General features: G+C 39.8%; 1 protein-coding gene across 6 annotated transcripts in view; it reads left to right on the forward strand.

Annotated features, from left to right (window-relative positions):
• tnr (tenascin R (restrictin, janusin)) overlaps positions 1-24,335 on the forward strand; it is a 171,472-nt gene that overhangs the window by 141,464 nt on the left and 5,673 nt on the right. For all 6 annotated transcript variants that reach the window (XM_039815425.1, XM_039815423.1, XM_039815428.1 and 3 more), the window contains 4 exons: positions 15,122-15,252; positions 19,664-19,796; positions 20,709-20,860; positions 21,074-21,170. In XM_039815425.1, the coding sequence (XP_039671359.1) occupies positions 15,122-15,252; positions 19,664-19,796; positions 20,709-20,860; positions 21,074-21,170 (513 nt within the window). The remainder of the gene's footprint in view (positions 1-15,121; positions 15,253-19,663; positions 19,797-20,708; positions 20,861-21,073; positions 21,171-24,335) is intronic.

Here is a 24,335-nt window from a genome sequence, read left to right on the forward strand (position 1 = left end):
ACCTCATTTCACTAAGCAACTAAAATTCAATAAAGGAACAGTGCAGGATAATCCTTAATCTTAATCAAATGCTCCTCTTGGGTAAATGTGTTAACAGTGTTTGTATTAAAAATGTCAGCCTTTGTAGTTCCCATTCATGCTGTAAAGCTACAGTGTATAGACATCTGTGTGCTACTTTATGAGGACACACACCCCAATAGAGTCTTCACCCTCGCAGGAATGATGTTGACAAGTCTCACCAGGGGGCGCCTTAGTCAACTCCAACTTCACAGGGAACTTCTAGTGTTGGTAATTATACTTCCTAATTGAAATCTTAAAGCCTGTACACAGCTTGTTTTTTTCTCAGGCTGTTCCACTCCAGTGGAAAATGTCACAATGTGAACGGGCTCGTGAGAGAAAATGAGACCGTTGATTGGTTTGACCAGCTATGGCTCTGTCATCGTCTCTCTGTTTCCGTCTGTTTACATCCGCCTGTCACTCTTTGGATCTACTGAGCCACATAGTTAACAACAGGCACGGCACCAGGATTCCAGTTTTGGATGGGCCAGACCAATTGTGGGTGGGCCTTAAATTAAAAACGTTACCAAATCACTGTTTAACCTAATACAAATGACTGACTAATATGCTGTTATATATAGTATATGTGCTTACATAATAAAGATTGTAATAGCTTGATGTTATTTAAATATGTTGTTGCATTGTAAAAAGTTTCGGTGCAAAGGACGGACCTATCCGCGATCGCTCGCCTTGGTTCTGACCAAAAGAAGAGCGCTTTGGAATCTCCATTACGCACCATACCTGGCTGTGCAATAGCGCATCTCTCCTAACCTAAGGTCTATAGACTGTAAAAGTGGTCGGGAATCTAATATTTCCCCAAAACATAGTTTAGTTCTGGTCGTATAACATGAGGCCGACTATTTCACAATTCTGTTCAATTGTTTTAAGTTTTCAACAATACAAATCAACAACACTGCCCGACAGTTTCAATCAATACTCGGCCACAGAACTTGTTCATTGACAACGTCATCTGTCATGTAAAACAAGACTCAAGTTATTTCCTTACTTTAGTGTGATGATTCATGTTATAAACATGTTTAACAAAAATAAGTAAATCACACTAACAAGCCCTAAAGCATCATTGGCCATAACAAGAGAAAACCATGAGGGAAAAACAACTTGACAACAGTAACAAGCTGTTATATAAATAGAATTGCGCCTGCAGCTCTGTAGCGAGTTATGAGTCGATTATTTTAATCCATATATCTCATATAACGACATAATACAATACAGGCAGAGTAGCCTTCACATACCTTACTGTTATCCTCTGGCAGTCCTACACAATTAAACTCCCTAAAGCAGAAGAAGTGACCGGATACTTTAGCACTGGTTGAGTTGCGGGCTCATCCACGGAAGACAGATCCACAGGGCTATATCATCCACTCGCGAGTCAGAGACAGAGGCACTAGCACCGGCGCTGGTCGCGCTAACCGCGCTAACATCCTGGGGTGGCCAAGACAAAGATGTGCTAGGTGTTGTGGATCTCAGCTCTCCTTCATCTCCTGGTTGCAGCGATGACTCTGAGACCGCTCGTACACGTTTAAAGGGGTGATAGAATGCAAAACCGATTTTACTCTGTCATAGTTGAATGAGGACAGTTCGGTGGGTAAATAGGACATACATAGAAGCTCAAAATCCCATTGACACCCCTTTACTATGAAAATCTCATATTTTGAAACTGCCGCTGAAAACGGGCGAACCTCCCAAAAACTGGAACCTTTGTCAGCCCATGGGTGTATTAAGAGAACGGTCACGCCCCAACATTTACATAGGCTACACAACTGACCTGAGATCAGGTAGTTTTCTGAATCTAGCTAGGTCACGCAGATCTCTGCTATTCCATTACAAAATTCACTTCTGAAACTTTTTTATGCGAGAAATCAACCATATAAAGCTCAAATATGGGCCGCTTTTACGAAAATGGATGGCTAATTGCAAATTTTCTCCGACTGTGTGTCGGAGTTTAGTGCCGGTGTTGGTGCTGCCTGGGTTGCTACATCGCCGCCCTGACCGCAGTGTCAGAGTGCTTGTTACGCCCGCAATCTTTTACCGCAGCCCACAGGTTCCAGTTAATCTTATAATGGGTATGTGTGTTGAGTTATTTAAACAAACAATCGGGGAAATAAACGCCTCTTGTCCGCGAGTCTCATTGATAGAGCCGCGGTGAGATGGAGTCCATCAATGAGAGCTAGCTAGCCTCCTCCTAACTCTGACATTCACAAAAATACATTCAATTGAAATCCGAAATCGGACAAGTGTTAGCTAAGCTTTGTAAGACCTTGAGGAACCTGTAATATTCATGCCGTGATGAAATTCAAACCGTAAATATACTTTAGTTATGCGAAAGTGAGCAAGCTGCGATATTTCCCCATTGTAATGAATGGGACATATAGCAGCTGCTCGTCCTACAAAGATGCCTTGCGTTCATAAAAATGCCTTAAAATCAAATCGGACACAACGGTTAGCTTTATAAGACATTGGGGAATGGTGTTGTATAAGTGGCGTGACGAAATTCAAACTGTAAATATAATTTAGTTATGGCAAAAGTGTAGCTAGCTAGCTGCGGTATTTCCCCATTGTAATGAATGGGACATATAGCAAGCAGCTGCTCGTCCTACAAAGACGCCTCACGTTCATAAAAATGCCTTAAAATCAAATCGGACACAACGGTTAGCTTTATAAGACATTGGGCAATGATGTTATATAAGTGGCGTGACGAAATTCAAACTGTAAATATAATTTAGTTATGGCGACTGTGTAGCTAGCTAGCTGCGGTATTTCCCCATTGTAATGAATGGGACATATAGCAAGCAGCTGCTTGTCCTACAAAGACGCCTCGCGTCCGTAAAAATGCCTTAAAATCACGTCCGGACTACGGTTAGCTTTATAAGACATTGGGGAATGATGTTATATAAGTGGCGTGACGAAATTCAAACCGTAAATATATTAGAGTTATGCCGGCAGCTGGCCGCGGAGCCCCGTAGTGCAGTATCCACAAAGGGTGACTTTGCGCTGGGTATGGAGCCCAGCAGGCTGCCGCTTTCTCGTCAGACTGTGTGGAGCTCCTAAAGTCCGACACGTCTTACCAAATTTGCAATTAGCCATCAATTTTTGTAAAACGGCCCATATTTCAGCTTTATATAGTTGATTTCTCGCTTAAAAAAGTCTCAGAAGTGAATTTGGTAATGAAACATTGCATCCATCCATCCATCCATCCATCCATCTTCGTCCGCTTATCCGTGTTGGTCGCTGGGGAAAAAAAAAAAAATTTTTTTTTTTTTATAAAAAATTTTCTCCCCCCCTTTCTATGTATGTGTATTGGGGGATTCGACCAATGAGCCCAACGCTCTAATGTTGCATTGCAAGTCGCTCAACCAATCAGCGCGCAGTTCATCTAAATATTCATGACCATACCATATTTGGAAGAAAAGCTCTTGTTACAAATAGGGCCAAAACACAGGGATGCATAAGGGCCAGTAAAATATCAACCAGGCCATTTTCAGCCCAACCAATGTTACATACCCCATTAGGAGACCATAAGGAACAGTGTGAAATACCCTATATAATCATTCTATCACCCCTTTAAGGTACATAAACAACGACTGTTGCAACATTGTCCTTTACTGGAAATGATTTTCACACTTTCAGATCACTTGGAGCTAGCCTAGCATACCGACAAGCTACATCCATCCCGAACCTCACTGTCTGCTGAACTTGCGCAGAAACATAAAAATAGACATGACCAGCTTTTTTAAATTGTTTTTGAAAACTAAACATTTAGAAAATGTTTGCACAAATTATGAGATTATGTGCAGATTTTTAATAATTATTCACCAAATTATAATAATTAATTAATGTTTTTTGGGTGGGCCTGTTGAAAAGTGGGTGGGCCTAGGCCCGTCAGGCCCACCCATAACGCCGTGCCTGGTTAACAATTAATGGCATTCAGCCTTAAGAAGGCAAATAGAGCAACCAGTGAACAGTGTGTGTATTCATCCTGACTGATAGTTAAGACAAGTCTATTTATTTATACAGCAGAGAAATTAAATAATAATTGCAGCCATCAAATTGTCGTATTGATAATTAAGGGGACTCAAACACAGTTGTAAAAAGACACACCTTAACATGCGGTTTTAAAGTAGTGCAAAGGTTTGTCTTATAGTGGAATATACATGGTCGTTTAAAATGATCATACATTTTCTGTGGTTTGCTCATCGAATATCTATATATATATACATATATCTGAATTGGGGAGGGGGATTTGAAGACAAGCTTTTCAGCTCTCCCAGTAGTCCGGTGTTGTTGAGACTAATGGTGAGGTAGAAATATTTTGTTAAAAGACAAAAGTATTCCTGTGAGCAGAATACTATGTGTAATGGAGTCTTGATAACTAGGACTGTAACTGTAGCTAGTTGGGAATAGGTGACCACTGTGGTGCATTGGTAAGAATGCAGTCAAATGCTCTGATGCTCTTCAATAGATTTATTGGCAGCCAGCAGATGATTGTCTGTGTCTTCGTGAGTGTATGTGTGGTTCTACAATAAACAATAAAAAAGGAAATATGTGGGGCAAGGTGGAGGGTGGCCACTGCCACTTTGCTCGTTTGAAAGCCATGATGTCTCTTTCTAATGGGTGGGCCAGATTCTCTGGGCGGGCAAAGCAGAGAAAGGGGAGGTAACCTTGCTCCTTATGAGCTCATAAATATAAACAGATCGGCCCATCTGAATTTTGTTTTCTCAAAGGCAGAGCAGGATACCCAGGGCTCAGTTTACACTTATCGCCATTTATAGCCAGGGATTAATGTTAAAAAACCTCATAAAGTGAAATTTTCATGCCATGGGACCTTTAAATTAAACAAACAGCCTTTTTACTGCTGGGTCTCAGTAACAGCAACCCAAACATAGTTCTCTACTACAAAACCATTGTAAACACTCTGATAATAATCATGCAGTGTCATGTGAGTACACACATAAGCACAATAGTAATGTAACTCTAATAATACTAGGCATTAACATACTGCGTTTCAACTGAGTATCCCAGAACAGATAACATTCATATAACCTAAGGCACCGAGAATACACATATGTAAACATTTACACCAGTATACTCACATGTCTCTGAACGCACACATGCACAGATGGCGACACAGACGACAACTATACACTTCAGATATACCTACGATGTGCTTCTCCCAGCCACTCTCACTACTAACTTAAAAACGAAACTTATCAGCCAGCGCAAACAGGTGTCATCTCTGTGACCCCAAAACAAAGGCTCTGATTGGCTGAACCCCGTTACCATCAACATAAATAGCAAGTCCTTCTTTACACTATGTATTGGAAATGGTCTCAATATGTTTGTGTACAGTTTTATCATGTCTCTGTATTTCTATTTCTATCTGTATCTGTTTTTGACAATTGAAACTGAGTTGTTAATTGCGAGTGCAATTATTCCTGGTCCATCTGGTGCATAGCAGCAAATTCAAAGGTGTGATGTACAAGAGATGACGGGTCAGTGAAGGTTCTTGTTGTCAGGATGGTCTCTCCACACACCACAAAGAGAGAAGAAAAAGCAATGCGACTGGCTAAAGTAAAAATGTGGCAAAAACTCCCTTTTTTGTAGTTTTTTTTTATTTTTTTTAGGGTGGTTTCTTTGTTGATTCCCAAGCCTCTTAACCACAGCTGATAGTTGTTATGTTGTCTGGCCTCCATGCCTCAAGAGTTCAACACAGAGTAAAACAGCTTGGCTTCCCAGCGACTGATATTTAAGCTATAGGGCTGGAAAATAAGGGATTTTGCTACGGGTGTCTCAATAAGCCTGAAGGCTGCAGCACCGGGACTTTTTTCCCCTCAGTTGTATCTGAGCTCACTTGCTGAGAAGTGCTTGGCAAGTTTTTGAAGCAGCATAGATCCTTGCTGCGGGCAGCTTCACTGAGCTCTGGCCGATAGTTGTTTACAAAGTACTGAGAGTGCTGCTATTACAGAAGCATAATCTTGATTCTTTAGGCATTGAGGCATTTTTGACAGTTTAATGTACTTAGTTGTGTAATTACCGGTAATTTATGGAAATAATCTTTGAAATAGTGCTACTTTATTAAATATATTCAGTATTTTTTTTCACTTATTTTTTTAATTTTGAAAAAATAAAACGCAACAAAACATATCAGTCAAATATGGTCAAATAAAAAATGAATTCCTTATACTGCTGTCAAACACATATTTGCAGAACAAACACAAGAGGCAAAACACACGGGTGAGAAATTTGCAGCAATAGAAAAAGCTTAGGGAGAAAATTAAGCTCAATCTACTTCAATACAGGTTATAACTGGCCACTCACAAATAACATATGTACTAACCCACTTTGTTACAAACACATCTAAGGTCCCTTACAATACGTTGAAGAAACCTACGTAAGGAAGAATCGATTTATCATACCACATTAAAAACGTAGGTGGATGTACATCCAGCCAAACATGCACAATTGAAAGGCGTGCAGTATATAGTATGATACGTAGACACTGCAGGCCTGTTGGGGAAATGCATGGTGGTTTGTCTGGCTCCTTTTGGCTCTTTGATGTTGTCCATGATGCTAATTAAATATTCTTAAATATAATAACATGGTGTGACATCATAATACCATCTGTGAGATTCATCCAAGCAGCAGTTGGTTTAATTCAGTAGACTTCATATATTCAAAGGAGTTACCTATACATCATTCAGGCATAATCATTCACTTGCAAATCAGCATAGAGATGTGATATACACTCCAAAAATAATAACTTCCTCTCTCTTGTCTTCCTACAAATTACTGCTGCCCACGCTGCCCTTCCCATCTGCTGCTATGTGTGTGTGTGTGTGTGTGTGTGTGTGTGTGTGTGTGTGTGTTTGTGTGTGTGTGTGTGTGTTTTTTTTTTCTCCTTTTGTATTGTTTACACTGCGTGTTAATGAGACATTAGATGAAGCCAAACCTATTCATCTCAATCCCATTGTTCAAACCTCCGCGTCTGAAGATGGAGCTTCAGAGCTGCAAGGAACTCAGACGACACCCCAGCTCACCTGCTTGGGCACACTCCATGCAAAGATTTAATTGGAGGGAGAGCTTGAGAGAACAGGACAAGGAGACAGATGAATGACGTCCAAAACAGAATAAAGACAGGCAGAATAAGGGTGGTTGCAGGCCGTCCATTTCTATGAAACATTCCTCCCGCCTCTTCCACTTCTCATCTTTCCCCCACACGCACATAATGAAGCAACAGGGATGATCAAGTAGAGGGGAGGACAAGAACAGAAAGATAAACTGCGTTCACTCTCTGGCACATTGAGTTAGAATGACAGCCTGTTAGATAAGCAGGAAAGAAGGAGGTGGACAAAGGATGGGAGGCCAAGAGGAGCAGAGAGAGAGAAACACAAGCACAATTGGAGATAAGGAGGAGTGTGAAGGAGAAGACCCCCAGATTGATGTGGGAATAGGAAGAAACTGACAAAAGAGGAGGAAAAGCAGCAATGAGATGCAGACAAGGTCAATAAAGACGTAAAAGTGCAGGAGAGGAGGGGATTGGCACGTCACTGTAGACTTAAGGACAAATCTGCAATTTGCTGTGATCATGTCAAAGCACACTACTCAACCTCTCGCTCTTAAAAACTCTTTGTTCCCTCGTTTTGCCTCCCCCATCCCTCTCTGTCCCCCTCTCTACATCCCCCTGTCACACAACATGGATCTGTCTATCACTGTCTCCAAGAGAAGGCACCCCGCTTCTTTTCAGAGGTTATCAAGGCAGGTACACACTGTTAATTACGGAGCTGTCATTGATCTTTCCATATGTGCACACAGACAAGGATTTAAACAAGAAGAGAGAGAGAGAGTGTGTGTGTGTGTGTGTGTGTGTGTGTGTGTGTGTGTGTGTGTGTGTGTGTGTGTGTGTGTGTGTGTGTGTGTGTGTGTGTGTGTGTGTGTGTGTGTGTGTGTGTGTGTGTGTGTGTGGATGTTCTTTGTGTGTTCAGAGTTGTGTGAGGACTGGGTTCAATTGAGGGTTAGATGTTTAACTAAAAGTTGATGAGAAGTCATCAGGAGGAGTTGAAAGTTCAGCCCATGTTAGTTTCACTACAGAGGAAAGAAAAAAAAAGGTGAGAAAAGTCAAACAGAGGGAATCACAGAAAGACACGGCCTTTCAGTTGATATCTTTATCTCATATTCACAGCGTTGATGTTGAATTGCACAGCACACAAAGTGCAGCACTTGTTTCAGAGTCCCTGACTCCCCTACTCAGAGCACTGTTTGGTGACTGGCTGACGATGTGCCCCAGAGTCATGATGTAACTCCAGGAAACGGATTTTCCGAATAGAAGGTCATCTATTTTCTATCATGCACTAAAATGAGGTTACAGCATGTCAGTGCTTCTGCTACCATATCGGAAGATCACATATTGACTCAAAAAGGGTGATGTAAGGTGGGGAAATGTAGGTGAGTCTCCTTGTGATGTGGTTAAGGTATCAATACACTATAATCACACCTTGTTTAAAGCTGTGCAGGAACCAAAAATAAACTTGGATGGTGTGATGTAATGTACAGTAAAACTTGGATGGGCTTGCTGATTAAGGGCTTAAATGCTTTTGGGGCTGTGATACACTGTGACTAAACATGGAAAAGTGTCCCACTGCTCCTCTCACTCACTCCTGTGGGGATTTAGGATTACTGGTGTGGAGATTTTACCCACCTCATGGAATACATTTACAGTACATGTGCAAGAAGGTCCTATTGTCATTCTGTTCTGATCTACTGCTGTTTTTTTTCTTCCTATCTTTTCTTTTAATTGCTTAGAAAGTACAGATGATAAGATAACTTCCAGTTGTAATATTTAGAATGAGAAATCTTACTTTTTTATTTGATGGCACTAATCTATATGTTTGGTTTCCAGCTGTCATCCTTTATTGAGGACAATTACCTGGCATGTCATTGGTTTCCCACAATAAAGGATAAGTCTGGCAATTTCTCATCATCAACAAATCATATGAAAAGACCAAAACCTAAAAATCTATTTATTCTACTGACAAATATTACCTGTGTAGCCAAAGCCTAAAATAGCCCATTCCAATGTGTCATAGACCTGCATTGTTGTCCAAATACTATTAGCACCTTAATGAGCCAGAACACTGCACTGGATGACTTATTCCTTCATTACTACTATATGGGCACTGTAGTTTATTTTGAGTCAAATTCCACTTACACCACCAGGCTGCTGTAAGAACCCACTAGTGCACCACATGTGTATTAAATCTGCAAATGTGTTAAATAGTCCACATCAAATAAAAAACTCTGTTTTGAGCAACATTTGCTAAAAAAAACAAACCGTGTCCAGTTATTCTAACAACTGTCAAACATTGATTCATTTGTGCACAGTTTTTAAAATGTATATCTAAATACTATACAGTAACGGTGGGGAGTTCAGAAAGTATTCTTCTAATTCCTATTGATCTCTATGCTGTCACACTATCATATACAGGCAAGAATTCCATTAAGAGATCTATAGAAATATTGAAATATGCCTTGCATTGCATATGGTTCACATGGCCTCTTAATCAAAATACGCCCTAACGTCAGCCTTCCATTGAATCTTGATTCAGACTGGCAGCATCACACTTGTGGTTGAAGTAGCATAATCATAAATAAAAAGATCCTTTCAAGATGACCTTTAGCAGTACTGGCATAACATTTGTCTAATTTATTTAATCTCAGCAATTGATATTTTGTTAAGAGGTTGGTTCATTGATGCTCTGCTACATCTATTGCTATGTTTGTACAGAGCATACCTGCCAACATATAAGTATCATAATAAGGGTGGTTTTTTTCGGCAGGGGGGAGTTAACACTGTGGTAGAAAACACATATCAATTTATATTAACATGTATCATTCATGCACATAATATTACATAATATGTGTACCTATGTATGCATTTGCTTCTGAGTTTGTGTGTGTGTTGTATGCTTGTTTTTAAGCAATCTGTACAAACCTTGTAACACATTTTGTTTCCTGTTTAATGTAGAATAGTCTATTATAGTGAGGAGTCCTTTATTTTTAGGTTGAACGCTGTCCTGGGTTGACATTTTGAGCTAAAGCAGCTAAGCTAACCGCTACGTTATGTAAGCTTGTCCATCTGCCTGTGCAGAGAGCCGCTGCTTACACACAGCGATTGAATTGGGTTGTGGGTTGCCAAGTTGCGGTAACAGATGGGTTGAAATTTTACTAGCAGGGAAAATAAGTGTTGAACGCGTCAACATTTTTCCCAGTAAACATATTTCCAATGGGGCTATTGGAATGACGTTTTCACCAGATGTCAGTAACAACCCAAGTAATCCACACATACAAAGAAATCAAAACATGTATGTCCACGACAAAAGTTATGTGTAATAAAGTGGAATGATAATGGGAATACATTTTGAACACATGAAGAAAATGGGGTGTAAAAAGGCATGGGAAGCCAATAAACCAGCTAAAATATGTCAGTATTTAGGAAGCAATCCTGCCCCCTATTGTTGCAAATTAATATCAGTTGGATTAGTCCTAATTGATGGCCTATAAAAAGGTTTCTCATTACCAAGGTGTCACTCAAGAAGCATTTCATGATGGGTAAAAGCAAAGAGCTGTCCCAAGACCATCGCAAGCTTATTGTAGAAAAACATATGGATGACATTGATTACAGACGAATATCTAAACTTCTGAAAGTTCCAGTGAGCGCTGTTGGGGCCATTATCCGGAAGTGGAAAGAACATCATTTCACCATTAACCGGCCACGACCAGGTGCTCCTCGCAAGATTTCTGACAGAAGAGTCCATAGAATACTTAGAAGAGTTGTCGAAGAACCAAGGACCACTCGCGGAGATCTTTAGAAAGACCTGGAAGAAGCAGGTACAGTTGTTTCAAAGAAAACAATTAGTAAGACACCACTGCTCAAGAACAGGCATGTGGAAGCTTGCTTAAAGTTTGCTGCACAACATCTGGACAAGCCAATGACATACTGGGAGAATATAAACTGGTCAGATGAGATCAAAATTGAACTGTTTGGTTGTCATAGCATACACCATGTTTGGAGGAGAAATGGCACTGCACATCACCCTAAAAACACCATACAAACAGTGAAGTTTGGAAGTGGGCACATCATGGTGTGAGGCTGTTTTTCAGCATCTGGCACTGGCAGACTTCATATACATAATTGAAGGAAGGATGAATGGAGAAATGTACCGGGACACAGATAAGAATCTGCTGCCATCCACCAGGATGCTGAAGACAATGATCCCAAACACACAGCCAAGGAAACTCTCAATTGGTTTAAGAGAACGAAAATCAAGCTGTTAGAATGGCCCAGTCAATCACCCGACTTGAATCCAATTGCAAACCTCTGGAAAGAAGAAGTTCATAGAAGATGCCCCCGTAACCTTCAACATTTGAAGAATGGGCAAAAATCACAGCTGAGCAATGTGTGCAACTAGTTTCTTCATACAGTAGGCGTCTTGAAGCTGTCATTACCAACAAAGGCTTTTCTACTAAGTATTAAATAAATTTCAGCAAGCGTGTTCAATACTTTTTCCCTGTCATTTCACTTTATTACACACAACTTAATTTATGGTCGTATTAGTTTTGCTATCTTTGTATGTGTGGATTAGTTGGGTTGTTACTGACATCTGGTGAAAATGTCATGCCGACAGGCCCATCAGAAATATCTTTACTGAGAAAAATGTTGACACATTCAATACTTATTTTCCCCGCTGTATCTAATGTGTGGATTGTGTGTGTATAAATTTTGTTTCATAGACGATCTGGCAACTTGTGTGACGTCAGACAAAATGTATGGCTCCATGTATGGCATAATAGTTTAAAGGTTATGCAAATTACGGAGTCTCCTGGGAGAAACATCAAAATGGGAGGGCGTTGGAAGATGGCCTTAAAATACAGGACAAACTCTGGAAAAAACGGGAATGTTATTAGCAGGTCTGATCCAGAGAAAAAACCTGTCTCAGGCTGCATAGACAGCCTGTCCATTTCAGAAAAAGGGCCAATGCCGTTTAGGTGCTTTGCTGTGGCTTGGCCAGTTGACTCCATACAGGTCTGCATTGATACCACCCTGCAGATTATCTGTGGGGCAGTTATGAGTCTAATTTCAAGGTTGTTAATTTTTATATCTTTAAAACGCCCAAATTTGACACGCTATTACAGTTTTTTTCAATTGCTTAAGCACAATTTTGAAAACGGGTCTTTTCCAAAACACTACACACAATTAGCACAACCACACACCCAATTAGCACAACACCTCAGACCCTTTGCAAAATGAAACACTCTTGCAAAAACTATACACTAAATTATAAAAAACATATTTTATTACCATATGAAACACACACGTTTCATTTGACTTAATTATGTTTGAACCAGATACACACTGCTGTTGCTAACCTAAAACACTTATAGCAGTTCTACTTCTCAGTGATTAGAGTACTGTAAATGAAGTACACAGAGAAAGTGCAAATTTACAATAAGTTCACCAAACACTACACAAGATCAATGCTGCAGACTGAGGAAAATATAATTTATTTATCTCCATATACCCAAATCAGTCAACATATCAACATGAAGAATCAACAACAAAACAAGTCCCAGTTTTCATGCTACTACAGTAGTGTGCATAACACTGTTAGCTCAGCAAACAACAGACAAACATAATATACTGTATCCAGTACAGGTTACAATCACACAATAAAAACAACAAATACAAAAATTATCTGAAAAAGTACAGAAAATACTAGACATTATCTCTTCGCCTAGCTGGATCTGGCCAGAGAATTTCATCAACATCACAGGCGATATCCTCATTGGCAAGACAACCGTCTTGAATGTCGAATCCATCCTTGCACAGCTGCGGCGTCGACTTGGTCACAGGCGTCCTCCATGGCGTCAGTGAGGGGTACCTGAGCCTGGGGCCGGAGATTGTAAACCCTCGCGTGAATATGGGCCCCGTTACTCCTTGTCGTTTTCGACCCTCAATCCTCAAATGTCACAGGGAGGGGTATCAAAAGTGCTGATATGGTGCTTACAATGAACAGCTGATTACTGTAACTGTAGACAGATTTTATTTTACCTGTTTCCTTGTCGAAATGTCCTTATGACAGATGTATATCTACTAGTCCCTCAGCGTAAATCCGTGGTTCACATGGTCCACTAGTGTTGCGCGACTTTCATTTGATAAATTTGGTCCTCTTCTTCTTTGAGCATATTCTCCGGCTTCAGGTCTTCCTCTCCCTCTCCATCTTCCTCTACCTCCACCTCGGCCTCTACCTCTGGCTGGGCCTCTTCCTCTTCCTCCTTCTCCTCCTCTGTGGATTCCCCCTCTCACTCTCAGTCTTCTTCTTCTGACTCCTTCCATTTTGGTTGAAGGCAGGTGAACTTACCTGCTGCATTTTATATAGTGCTTAAACCTGATTGGTGTGTCTACAATTACAGTTTTTTTCAATTGTTTGCACGCAATTTTGAAAACCGGGTTCTTTTTTTCAAAATATAATCACAATTATCCAAACACCACACTCAATTTGCATAATTCCTAGATTACAAACCCACAACATTCCTCATGATTAGTTTGAGATATAGGGAGAAAAAAAAAAAAAAGAGAATGCTGCAGACTGAATATTTCAAGTATTTCTTACCATAATCAGTTACAGCAATCAACCAATAATGAAATCAATGAAACAAATAAAATCTGTAGACAAATAAAAATTACTGCATGAAGTACATACACTTTGATTGAAAAACTACTGTAAAAGCAACAAGAATACTGTAACTATTCATCATCTCTCCGTCTGGCTGGATCAGGCCATATAGCACACCTGAGTGCTGCATTTGCAAATTAGCACATGTGTGCTTCCACACCTGGTGGATGTGGTTATCCAATTTGTTCATTGGTGTGGTCATTGGCAATCCGGAGCTTTGTAATGACAAGGAAGTAACCTCACAATCCTTATCTGTGTCTAAGGTGTGAAAATGTGTGTAGAGTTTTACAAATCAGTGTGTGTAATGTTTTGCAAAAAGGGTGAAGCAGACATTGTGTGTAATGTTGTGCAAATCTGTGGAGGTGTTTTGCTCATTGGAGTAGAATTTTGCAAATTGTGTGGAAATCTTTATTTGAGTGTGTAAACAATCGTAAAAAACTGTAAGCAATCATGTGTTTGCGTACTTGGTGGCTGTGTTTAACCAATTGGTTCATTTAAAAGCCTTTGCTTTGAAATTGCAAGGAAATGACATCATGATAAATTTCTGTGTCAAATGCATACAAGTGTGTTTAGTGTTTTGCAAATCACTGTGTGTGATGTTTTGCAAAAAGTGTGAAGCTGACAATGTGCTTACAGTTGTGCAAATATAGGCCAGTGTTTTGCTCCTTGAGTGTAAGGTTTTGCTAATTGTGGGAAAGTTTTCATTTTAGTGTGTAAGCAATTGTAAAAAACTGTTATAGTGTTGCCTGGTACTTCCTCTCCTAATAGTGAGTCAGCCACAGCTTGTTGTTAATATCTACAAGATGATCAAAAGCCTGCAGGACACCAGACCTTGAGTTCATATAAAAGATAATTTATTCAATAAAATACATGTTCCCTGCTGGAGTGTGTGTGTGTGTGTGTGTGTGTGTGTGTGTGTGTGTGTGTGTGTGTGTGTGTGTGTGTGTGTGTGTGTGTGTGTGTGTGTGTGTGTGTGTGAGAGATTAATTTAACCCTTTCAAATGTGGTCATGTAAAGAAAAATATGTGTGGCCTAATCACACAAGACTAGGAATGGAGCATGGCACATTCACGTTTCTGAAAATTTCTTCAGCAGTTACCTTACTTTTAATACCAGGCATTTACTCACTCCACCCTGACAACTGCCCACCTATAAAACCATGAAACACAATAAGCAATGATTGTTTTGGAAAAGTGGACGGACAAATCGACACCTGTCATTATGTGAGAACTACAGTACGCTGTAGGTATAGAAGACATCCTTAAAAAACATTCCATGTTTTGCACTAAATTGATATTTTTCTCACTTTCTGGCAGCCATGGACGCGCCCCTGAACCTCACAGCCAGTGAAGTGAATCATCGCAGCGCTCTCATCTCCTGGCAACCGCCAATCGCAGAAATTGACAACTACATGCTTACCTACAAGTCAACCGACGGCAGCCGCAAAGTATGTAGCATACATGGCTTAACAACTGTATCTCAACTCACACACACACACACACACACACACACACACACACACACAAACACTGTTGACATCCTATATGCTGTAATTCCATGTATGTTAACATTTTATCTGCAGCCAAAATGTGTTTCCTTATTTACTCTCCATCTGCTCAAATCCTGTTGAGTATTCATGCTACAGTTGCAAACGTGTGAGGGAGATAAGATGTACTTTTTTTAATCCACACACCTGAAAATAGAAATGTAATTCTGCAGATACTGAAGGGCATATTGAAACCCCTTCTTGGATTTCTGCAAAGTAGAAGAACATTTCCCAATTTAATCAACTTATTGTAACAGAGTTAAACAATATTCAGGGAAAGAAAATGAATGCAGAATCAAAACTTTGACAAGCCCTTCAAAATCCAAATTTTATCTTTCAATCATGTAATCCCTTGATGTGGAGCATGCAAGCGTTTGGGGGAAACACAAACCCACAGATTGATGTACACACAAGGGAACTGTGCAGTGAAATTGCCTGTCTAATAGATATTACTTTAATGTGTCTCAGAAGAGACATTGTTTATTTTGATTAAACTTTTTGATGTGGCTGAGTAATGGTAATAAAACACATTAGTAAGAGCTGTGTGGAACGCAGCACGCCTGTTAACATATTGACTAGAACCATTTCCCATGATGCTCTGCAAAAGACTCTTTTATTGGCAATTAGGTGTCTTACACAAGCACACAGCACACCAGATCCACACAGACTCTCGCCTTCAATGCCCACCTTACGTCATGATCTTGTAAAGGAACAGTACAAAAAAAACACTTACACATCCATACTGATGCAGTGATGGTGGACAAGCCTCTCTCACTCACACACACACACACACACACACACACACACACACACACACTCTGACCTTGAATGTGTGGTACTGCTGTGTGGTTGACCATCGGGTGTCACTCATGCACAAAGAATGCAACGCTAACCATTCAGATTAACCCATTTTTTTGATTTCACTCGATTCCAGTGCATGTTAAAGTCAAACAGAAATTAAATTTGTTTATAATTATGTTTCTCCTACAGCATACATATCTGCATAATACATACATAAAGCATACAAATCACTATCCAAAAGATAGAAATTATTATTCAATACTGTTTGATTTCTTTATGGCACTCCCTTTTTTAGCATTAAAGGACAACTGTTGTTTTCATACAACTAATAGAACAGTTTAATTTTAAACCACATTTGCATAAACCAGTAACTTAAAGCGTAACTCTCGCCAAAATGCATCCTAGGGTATTTTTGTGAATGTACGTGAGTCAAACTTTAGTTTAAAAGCATATTTAGGACCGAATCGCCACTTTTAAGATTGATCGTATTCTCGTTTTTGGGTCAAATGGCCTTTTGAATGGGAGACCTAGGGGCACTTTTATGCTAGTCTCAAAATAGCTATTTTCAAAATACTAAGAAGGCTCGACACAACATGAAACGATCACCAGGGGCTCTACACATGAACGAAAGCATTGACAACATTCTTTGTGTACACAGATTTACTAAAAAGAAAGTTTTTGAGCAACTCAGCGCAGCTGTTGTTTCCGGCCACAGCCATTTTGTCAGTCAAAAACAATCGATTTCCGAATGGAACGTAACAGGGAGGAGAGTAAAGACGGAAAGCTCCTAAAGCTTAGTTCCATATAAATGCATGGATAAGTCATTGTTTTGTCGTTATTGAAAAACAATATTGACCTTGTAGTTGAAAAAGGAGCCTCATATGGAGACTGTTCATTCGCATTCGGATATCGACTCGTTTTGACTGCCGAGGTGGTAGTGGCCGGGAACAACAACAGCTGCGGTGAGTTGCTCAAAAACTTTCTTTTTAGTATATCTGTGTACACAAAGAATGTTGTCAATGCTTTCGTTCATGTGTAGACCCCCTGGTGATACTTCGAGCATAGTTTCATGTTGTGTCGAGCCTTCTTAGTATTTCGAAAATAGCTATTTTGAGACTAGCGTGAGAGTGCTCTTAGCTCTCCCATTCAAAAGGCCATTTGACCCAAAAACGAGAATACGGTGAATCTTAAAAGTGGCGATTCGGTCCTAAATATGCTTTTAAACTAAAGTTTGACTCACGTACATTCACAAAAATACCCTAGGATGCATGGCTTTGGCGATAGTTACGCTTTAACTGTTCTATCATAGGCAGATGGTCATACTGACTAACAACCAAACAGCAGCCTGCTACACAAAACAAGAGCCACAGATTTTAAACAACAACAAAAAATTTGCTTCTTTGCTAATGTATCCTTTTTATCCAACTTACAAATACATTAAGCTTAACTGTCTAACAAACAAGGACACATGTCTTCTGTTGCACTTTGGGTTGCTGAATGAGCGACCAAACAAACATCCACCAGGGAACTGTTCACCGACATCAGTTTGCAGTCAACTGCTGGACATTAAACAGCCTAAAAAGTTAACTGTGAATGTAATATTGGTCTGTTTAGATGTTGGTTTTGTCCCTACTCCTCACTACTACTGCAAACAAAGCCACTGTTGGCCCATACTGTAGCTATTAAGCAACAAGGGACACTGACACGGCCCTTTTAGAGGCTAAGAGGAAAAGGAAGATTTTTGATAAGTCTTCATATCTTCAATATCTTTTTTGTAATAAAAATATTAACAGCTGCTTATATGAATTTTCTTCGTTGTTAATTACATACAGTTTCCTATTAAATTGGTGCATTAAACAGAATTTGTCTCTGGAAATCTGGAAGATCTTGCAAACCCAGTTTTGAAAATCAATTTCATTTTTCATTCTTCTAGCCAACTTTGATCATGTTCTTTTAGATTTTATATACATCTTCGTTCACCATGATGAGCCGCCTCAACAAGTGCCACATTTTTAAATCATATCGTTCAACAAGAAATGAGTCATATCACATGCTCAGAGCAAAAACGATTGCTGCGGTAGATTGAAGTACTTATTGTGAGATTTTCCTCTGGTTTGCTCTACTTGAGGTCTGGCTTGGCTGAAAATATGCGGCAGCGTTACCTCGGCTGTAATCTAACCACATATTGGTGAGCCTCACAGGTGTTCAGCCAGCTTCCCCTCTTACAGAGATAATGAACTTTAGTAATTTACACACAGTAGCAGTGAGATTAATTTCTTATCTGATTAACATTTACTTACTGGTTTGTAATTGCATGTATCACTTTGGTTATTTTCGTGCTTGGAATAATAAAGATCTCCCCAGTCAAACACACACCAGGATAAATACCCATCCAACCACACACACACACACACACACACACACACACACACACACACACACACACACACACACAACACACCGATTGCAAGCTTATGAAGGTATGTATCATAAAACAGGGCCTTTTGTGCTTGCAATAAGAATCTTGACCCTGGAAACCTGGTGGGGATATGTCAGATCCTTGGAGACAGAGAGAAACCATATACCAGCTGTCTCCCTGCATAATTCACATAGACACATTGCCTGGAAATGTTTGATTTTTTTCCCCAAACTGGCTGAATATTTCATTTGTGCTTGTCCATATTTAATGTGTATTCAGGGCAAACTGTAACACATGCATACATTCAAGGCCAAGTTCAAGTTTCTGTTCATCAATTGAGCGTTCTGTCGGTGGCTTTTTGTCTCAGAATCTGATGTCACAGAAAATACTATGTCAAACGTCTTGGCTCCTTAAGACGGGCTCAATGCAAGAAGTTTTGTCAAATGCACAGGGAAGTAACTGCACTGTACCATTGTGACTTCTTCACCAAAAATAGAAATGTTTGTTTCCTGATTGCTTCGCAGCTTGGCTGTCCGATAAGAGTCTTTTATCTTGTTCTCTCCGTCCCCCCTTCTCCTCCCCTTCTGTATTTTAAATGGCTACGTCACTTTTCACATGGGAAAGAAAACCCACAGGCAGACAGACTTGTTCTGCAGTCAGTTGAAGGGTCATTTTTACTACTTAGTTTTTATTTCTGTGTCATCCAGCCTATCCCACAAGGGAGTACAAGACACCACTGTTTTACAGAACAAAAGAACGTCAGTTATGACATTATAAGTTCTTCTTTATACTGTGCTACTGGAACACAAAGCAAGCTGCCGTGCTTATCCTGAACAAAAATAGCTTGAAGGTTTCTTTGTTGCCATAAGTCTTTTAAAAACCCACAAGCTCAATTCAATGTTTTATCAGTGACTTGTGGGGATTCTAATGTAATTTTACCCTGAGGTTTATACTGAATACACATTAAATTATTGCTTTTATAAAAGACAATGTCTTTATGTAATATCTTTTAACTGTGTGTGTGTGTGTGTGTGTGTGTGTGTGTGTGTGTGTGTGCGTGCGTGCGTGCGTGCGTGCGTGCGTGTGTGCTAGGAGCTGATCCTGGATGCAGAGGACACCTGGATTCGACTGGAGGGACTGGCTGAGACCACAGAGTACACTGTCAAGCTCCAGGCTGCAAGGGGACTTGACACCAGCGCTGTAGTCTCCACTACCTTCACTACAGGTAGAGTACACACACACATTATGTATTTGTATTCTTTGATTTGAGTTTGGAAAGAGATTTTAACCGGTTGAGTTTTCTTGGCCTACAGATATTTTTTTCCCCTCCTGCACAGCGTTTCCCATTACAGTCACCATAACAAAGGTGCACAATAATGGGTCTCCGAAGTCAGACATAATTTTCATCTCTCCTCCCTCTGGCATAGTGATGGAGACTTCCATTAGGCTGCACCTGCAGGGTGGCTGTCTATAATCCTAGAGCTATAGGGTTCTCTAATCTTCAGTGTACCCAGTGTGTAATTAGATCCAGGATATGTCACTCAAACAAGGGTTAGGAAGCATCATGAAGTTGCTAATCTGGAATATACAGTATGTGAATACTGCAAATATGAATACCCATCATTTCAACCCAGCAGTTGACATAGCAGTAAGCTGTGCAATAAAAGTTGTCAGTTTTATTTTTAATTTAAAAGTTTCAATTGATATTTTTGACCACTTGGAGGCAGCAGGAAAAGCTGTAAACTCACTATTTGAATATTATCACCTTATAAAGTTGCAAAACCTTCATTTAGAGTTCTGTTTCTGGTTGCCTGATGAATGTAAGGTCAATATTCACTCTACTTTTAGCTCAACTTTCCTGAGGAAAATATTTGCTCTTTAACAGCTTAATGCTCCACTATGTTACAGCTTATATTACATCTAACTTGGTTTGTCTGCTGTTTAGTGCTGAGCAGATAGTTATTTAATTCCATTGTTGATATAAACATATTAATAACTGAACCTTTAAAAATGTTGCCAAAATGCCATATAATTTGAAGTTCTATCCATGCAGTCTACATAAATCTCTACAAACTGAATCTGTTTTAGTCAAAAAGCAATCGTCATTTGTCCTCATACCTCCTCTACTTCTCTCCAGGGAGTCGTCTATTTGCAACACCTCAGAATTGTGCCCAACACCTGCTGAATGGAGAGACGCTGAGCGGCGTCTACACCATTTACATCAACAGAGACCCCAGCCAGGGCGTGCAGGTGTACTGCGACATGACCACTGATGAAGGAGGCTGGATTGTAAGTCACTGTCAAGATTACTGACACTATTTCTTTCAATAGCACTTTTGTCATATGTGCAAATGTAAGAAACTGTGTCAGTTAGGGTTAAGAGAAAGGAAGAAGAGTAGGGGAGATTTTGTTGGACCACATACAGTACTGAATTATCTCAGCTATTTAAGTCTGAACAACCGAGTTGTATTTTTCTGATCTTGTTGCATTGTGGTGTTTCAGGTATTCCAGCGTCGTCAGAACGGCCTGACAGACTTTTCCAGGAAGTGGAGTGACTATCGGGTCGGCTTTGGAAACCTGGAGGATGAATTCTGGCTTGGTAAGAATCTTAACATAATTACTCTAGAGAAAAAACTGTATAGAGAGAGCAGTGTTAAATACAAGGATTTACCTACAGTAAGTCCATTACCATGTCCAGTTGTTGATGTCTGGCCTTTACAATCTGTACTATCTCCCTCAATCAAATTAAAAGGTAGGAACTGGGTAGTAGTCGCTTCTTGATAAACCTAAAATGATACTGATTGACTAGTAGGAGTATTAGAAAACTCACGTCAGGTTTGCTGCTGCCTTATTTCAACTTCCTGTCACCCTGACCAATATATTTCCGCTGCATTTTATGGGCTGCGGGCTGATATTAAGCTGCAATCTGCTTCCATTTTGTTCAGTTTTGTGAAAGCTGTATTGCCCTCTTTATCTACACGCCATCTCCGTGACTGAAGTGGATTTAATAGGTGCAATCAATAGAGGGTCGTAGCTTTCACTTGGTTTCAATTGATACATCTATTTCATGGAGAGGAAAGATGTTTCCAATATCTTGCGCAGGCAGTATAGCCTTTCTTGTAAGATTTTTCACTCTGTATGAAGATGGAGAACCGTTCTGCTAGTCTTTTTTTTCTTTTTTTCATCTTTCAGCACTTGACTTCACAAAGTCTGTGCGATTCATTACTGGATTCTCTGAAAGCTCATCTCTCCCTGAAATGACTTGGTAATTGTTTTTAACGTCATTCTGATTCAAAGACAAAACAACAGAACATCCTCACTGTTTTGATGGACTGCTGAATTTTTTTTCCCCTCCCCCAAAATCTCATTATGAAACAATAATTATATTCATTAGAAAATGTGCAAATGAGTCATGTTTCTTCATGGGCCAGTTTTTTGTGTTATTGTTTTGGTGCAGATGATTAAAGGAAATGTTACATGAATATTTCATTAAGTGAATCAGGACCTTGAGATGAATGTTTTTGAACTTTCTGATTAGAGGAGTGAAATAACACTGGGGGGAAATTTTATGGCATTGCATTATCACAGAGGGAAGGCTGTTACTTTGCAGCTGAAAAATATTGGGTCATAACACAAGATAGCTGTGGAACGCTCTAGTCCATTAGTGACTTAGCACACTGTAATAGGTGAAAGCATAAAGAGATTTTACATCCAACCCCTCATGAACAGGAGCTGACAATATAATGGAGTCTGGTACAAAAGTCTGCAATTCTTGTTGAGTCTGTCAGATTTGCTAGTTATTTTTAAAGCGGTAGTTTGCGGTGTTGTCGAATTGAAAAACTAAACTGTCAGCTGCTCCTGTTACTTTTGTTACACCGCCATCACAGTGAGGGTGTTCAAAGGTAGCACCTAACATTTTATCACAACAGAAAAAGTTGGATTGCTGTCTGCTGGTATATATTAATAATTTGTTTTTGTATTTCAAAGACGAGTAGAGGAAATGACTCACTGAAGCACAGGAGGCGTGATGAAAAATACTGGACTAACATCTTTGTACAATAACACTACACACACCATATACTGTAGGAGAGAAATCCCTCCTCTGTGCACTAACAGTATAAAGTATAGATAGTGAGCTAAACTGTGACAGCAATGTTTAAATGGTTTCTGACAGAGACCTGATGGAATCCTGGCACACATTTGCCTCATTTCCTGCAGATTTGTATTGTACATTAAAATCCCAAAACACCAAAGCATATCTGGTTCAGTGATTACAACATTTCATCTGACCCGTTTCCACTTCAGCTGATTCAACAATAATCTGCCCTTTCACCACTTCTGGATCTATACTAGTCGAGGGCACCTCCTCTTTAGGGTCTTGCTTTACTTTTTTAGTGCCTCCTAGGTTGTACTTTCCCCCATCTTTCTTCTGTCGTCTACTGTACTCTGTCCTCTTAGTGCATAAAAGCAGCTTAATGTAACCTCAGGGTGTGGAGCATCAAGAGCTGCTCTTTGCTCCTGTGAAAGCTTCTCCCCGTGATGCCAGATTACAGATAACATGCCAGCAGGGAACACAGCACAGAGTACAGCACAAAATGTTGAGCCTGCTGTATCAAACTGACCTGTTAGTCTGTTGATCTATGTGTTGTGAGCACTGGCACATTAACAGTGGCTCTGTTGAATTCATTTGAAATGTCTTCTGTCAAAACGGTCTATTAGAGCATTATCTTATTAAATACATGATCTCAGCAGAACATGGCAAAGGGCAATTTAATAACAAATGTGTGTCCTCGCCAAACAAAACTCCGATGTTAAGAGGCCAATCACAAAGGGACATTCTGTGGGTTGCACAATACAGCTAATACAATAGCTTCTTTGATTTTAACACTCCAGTTCTTTCACGATTTCAGCAGAAAAGTCAAGACAGCTTGCAACAATTTGAACCATTAAAAGTATGCCGAATTATTATTATTAGCAGTTCTTGTCTGAATCATGCCCATGGATGTACAATCGCTGGTTTACTTTGACACTGAAGTTCTGAAGTTTAATGGATTTGTGGAGATTTTTTTATAATGGACTTCTGAAATATTGACAAACTTTCTAGTGACAAACTGTGCACGGATACAAGTCATTATAGTCAAGGTCAGACATTTTAGGGGACATAAACAGAAGAATGACACATTTTGAGTTGTGGGGCTCTTTAAAGCTTTATAGCTTAGCTTTTTGATATTAATGAATGTCCGATACATTCAAGCCATTGCCAAATGAGTTGCTACAAAGCTAATTAAGACTATCAGCTCCACAACACTCTCTGTATTTCTCAGTATGGCTATGTTTAGAAGATTGTGGTGTCCGGGGGGGGGGGGGAGGTCCATGGAAAGCTTGTATCATGTGGGCTCGCCGACAGTTTTGTTGTCATTACTTAGAATTCCTCATGGGGGCGGCAGAAACTACGCACTATAGCGTTTAGCATTTACAGTGTAAGAAGTTTCCTTATAATGTATTGTCCTTAGAAAGTGAATAATAATAGAAAGTGAATGGTCATTAAGGGCTGCACGATATCAGGAAAATATATATGTGTAATGTTGTTGAACATCGCAGTAACGATATTACTTGCGATAAATAAAAGATATTAAAGTGTACTCCGTACTGCATTTCTGCTGCTTTCAGTATTCTGCTAAAAGACAACAAATTGCTTGTTGAATTTAAAACAAATGCAAGGAAATCACTTCCAACTGTCTTGATTGAACATTAAATAGGATAT

The sequence above is a fragment of the Perca fluviatilis genome, chromosome 11, assembly GCF_010015445.1.
Source record: "Perca fluviatilis chromosome 11, GENO_Pfluv_1.0, whole genome shotgun sequence".
Lineage (NCBI taxonomy): Eukaryota > Metazoa > Chordata > Actinopteri > Perciformes > Percidae > Perca > Perca fluviatilis.